Genomic DNA, 3,818 nt, shown 5'->3' on the forward strand with positions numbered 1-3,818 from the left:
GATTGTTTGTGCTTTCACAAAATATTTACACAATGAGTTTTGATTAATAATTATCAGTAATGAGAATATAATAGAACAGCCAGATCAGTATGGTCATTTCAAAAAGTAACATTACTTTATTGTAATGCAGACTTTAAAACCAGGAAATGACAGAACTTATGCCATATCACCAGATGATCTAGTCCCATATCATGATATCCTTACATTGCCCAGCTCTATTATACAGTCCCTTGAAACAGTGCCTTCTGCTTAAAATAATGACTTGCACCAATCATAAACAGTGATTTGTATTGAAAAATTAAATATGAAGGAAATTGTTGGCAATTATTTTCAGCCAAATTGTTGTCATTAATGAATTCTCTCTCTCTTTTCCTTCTTAATGATAGGAAATGGCAGCTCAAAACTTCCTCCTTCATGTCCATACCTCTCCAGACATTGTCAGAAAGATGACATTCAATTCACGTCCAGAATCTGTGGATGAGCTAAAAATTATGATGAAAGAAAAGTTTAGGCTAGACGGTGACTTTAGCCTAGCATACCAAGATCCAGATTTTGATGGGCAGTTATGTTCACTTGTAGACATTGAAGAACTTCCGCAGAAGGCTGTACTGAAAGTGATCAGGTCTGAGAGTGATGCCAGTTCAGTTGCATCAGATGACACAATAATATTGCCTCATGCTATGACTTCAGCCAGGGCTGAAAGATGGCCTGATGTTTTTTCAGTGCCGACTTTTTCTCATGAGGTAGAATTCTTACTTGATGAGGGAAATGCTACATATGAGCGAACAGGGAAAACGCTTAGGTTATCTAAGGGACAAAAGCATGATATTCTCGAGAGCCTTGCTAACAAAATGCATAGCTTCACAGCATACCCTGAGGATAAGCAGTTGTCAGTGGTAGCAGAAGCACTTGTCACCAAGCATCCCTGTCTTAAAGAGCCAGGATCTCAGACAGGATGGTATGGTTGGAAATATAGTTTGAGGTTTAAAATGGGGAACTACCGTAGCAAGTTGAGTCGGGCAGGAATTTTTGAGGTAGCTGTAAATTCTGGGAAGAGGAGCAGAAACAACCCAGACAGACAAGCTCCCCATGCTAACATCAAAAGACCAAAGAGGGCAGAGGTGAATTTCCTTCCTAATTTCCCAAGAGGTGAAGATGCTGCAAGCCTTGAACAATTGAGACTCCAAATCGTAGATGAAGTGAAGATGAGTGACAAGAACCTTCTCCTGATTGGAAAGTTGATGCAGACCACCTTTGCCCTGCGGCGCAAAGAGGTCATCGATGATGAGCCACCTGTCGGCGACATCTGGAACGCTGGCCTGCCCTCAAACTTGAGTCACAGGTAATATGTCTCTCACAACACACATTTGAGTAGATGTACTAAATTTAATTCCTTTGTGTGGTTTTGTCAGTGAGAACTTAAATAGTCTTACTCTAATGTAGATTAATTTTTCTCCAAAAGCTAACAAGTGGTCATAGTATGTCCGTGTATGTTTCCATTGCCATGTGTCTTATTTTTCCTCAGGAAAGACACATATACAATGCTCTGACTTAAGCAATCATTTTATTTTTTTACAGATCTGTGCAGAGTTTCACAGAATCTCAAACATCAACCTGAAGAACTGCTTCTATGCTGAGTTGGATCAACACGCCCCCCGTTTTCTGAGCTTGTTCAGGAAGAAAGCTGCACGCACAGGGAAAGTAGCAGAAGTCCTCAGTGAGATCTTCAGGATTTATGACCTCCAGGTTCGTTGTGTAAGCTTCTTGGTGCTTGATAATGACGCTACAATAGTTTTCTTTATATTTGGTAGGACTCTGACCTCTAAAAGCAAGTAAAGCAAGAATATGTTTTCACACCCAAGGAACAAGTTGACATCCATGTCAGACGTGCTGCTGTCCTCCGTGCTCTCCCTGCATATTTGCATGAGGATGACTCTGGATTTCTGAAGCAATGGGATGTAAGTATGTTATGGGATGCCAGTTACATTTTTTTTTACTCGAATCTAGAAAATCAGTTTGTTTTTTTTTATTAAAAAATTTCAGTGTTTGAATATGTTATGTTTCTTGCTAGGAAGCATGACCTGATTACTCAAGATAAGAGCTTGTGAGAATTTTTGTGTAGTTCTTTTGAAAGGGAAAAAATATATATATATATGTACACACACACACACAGTGGCTGTTAGTTAACAATGTATTTACCGCAAGTATTTTTGTGAAATAGCTGAGGCAGTTTGGGGTCAACATCTCTATTCTTGTCCGCAGATGTCACAGTCTGACGAACCAGACATCGATGACGTACCAGTTGGGCTCCTCTTGATCAGTGCCAGTTCAACAGATGCTACATTCTTCTGCCCAGAGAGGATTGCAGTCGTGCTTGAGGGTAACATGGTTATTGAGCTCCCCACATTCGCTGATGCATTTGTCATGCTTTTTGCACTGATTTATGCGCTGCATCTAAGTTACCCAAAAGCCTTGGCCAATACATTTGACTTTACCCAGAAAGTCTTGATGGGCCTGGATGATGGGAAGCTGAAGCCTAGGGTGTTGAGCCTTAAAAATGCAATTTTGGCAGTGGAGTAATTTCCTGTGTATGGACATACAAAAACCAGGTTGCTTGTTTACTTGATACATTTGCACAGGATGCACTTGATACACTTTATTTTTCTTTTTTGAAAAGAGATCTGTTTCAACAGTATTCTCAGTGAATTTTGAATGTGTTACTGTTCAAAAGTGATTTTTGCTGTAGTGTTTGTACTATATGGATGTGTATAACAGAAATGGCTAGAGCAGTACAAAATATATTTTTTTGGAAAACAGTTTATGTTTTGGAAGTACTGTAAAACAAGTAGCTTCTTAGTAGGTCGTTCATTTTTGCTATTCTCTTTGTACTGCTGTAGCCATTTCTGTGGAATCGTTAATGTACGGGTGATGATCAATGAACAGAACTGTTTATGATAATATTGGATTTGAAAGGCATAGTTAGGGTTTTTTGATATAAAGTTGTATGACATCCTCACCATTAGTTCAAAAGAGTAATCCACAGCTGTAGCTCTGGGAGACAGAGTGAACAATAAATGGTGGCACTACAGCTGTAGATCCAACTTCAGCAACAATGCCAGAACTGCTTGCAGGATGCAGTAGGGGAAAAGTGTTGACACTGTTGAGGCACAACACTAATGGTGAGATGTCATACAACTTCATGCCAAAAAACTCGAACTATCCCTTATGATTTTAGCGATTTTAAGCTCTTCAAATTTTAACTAACCAAACAGTAAATCAATAAACAGTTTTCGTGATTGATTTTGTTTTTGCTCCCCCCAGAAAAATTGTGTATTTGTAAGATCACAAGTGTTTGTCCACTCATAGATGTGGTGGTTATTTCCTCTGGCCATTTTCTTAGGCCTTTGCACTGTTTTATAAGTACTACCAGTACTGTATTTTTGATGTTACTTTTGGAGTGTTTATACTGTATGGAAGTGAACTTGGTTGGCGATATACTATATACGGTAACAGTTAACAACAATCAGATATATTGCCATGTTCTTCAGCATGTAATTCCTTTTTTTTTATATACATAATGGTTATGGCAATATTGGATTACTATAATTTTGGCATCAATGGGATGACATGCTTGGAATGTCGGGTATTCAAAACCACAACATTTTTGTTTGAGAAAATTCATGATGTATATCAGTATCACGATAAAACTTACCTGTACCGTGAAAGGAGTTTGTCCACTTCCAGGGTTCTAGGATAATCCTCTTGCCATTTTCTAAAGGCACTTGCACTGTTACTTTGCTGTTACTTAATAAAAGAGT

The 3,818-nt window shown here is 38.6% G+C and overlaps 1 protein-coding gene across 1 annotated transcript; it reads left to right on the forward strand.

Annotated features, from left to right (window-relative positions):
* Positions 1 to 1,205: 1,205 nt before the first annotated feature.
* Positions 1,206 to 2,580, forward strand: LOC146960546 (uncharacterized). The gene is made up of 4 exons (XM_085772289.1): positions 1,206 to 1,342; positions 1,677 to 1,746; positions 1,863 to 1,958; positions 2,263 to 2,580. Exons 1-4 carry the CDS (start codon positions 1,206 to 1,208, stop codon positions 2,578 to 2,580), a joined length of 621 nt encoding a protein of 206 aa, XP_085628415.1.
* Positions 2,581 to 3,818: the final 1,238 nt, after the last annotated feature.

The sequence above is a fragment of the Trachurus japonicus genome, unplaced genomic scaffold (genome assembly GCF_045865225.1).
Source record: "Trachurus japonicus isolate A0001 unplaced genomic scaffold, Traja_1.0 AP030248.1".
Lineage (NCBI taxonomy): Eukaryota > Metazoa > Chordata > Actinopteri > Carangiformes > Carangidae > Trachurus > Trachurus japonicus.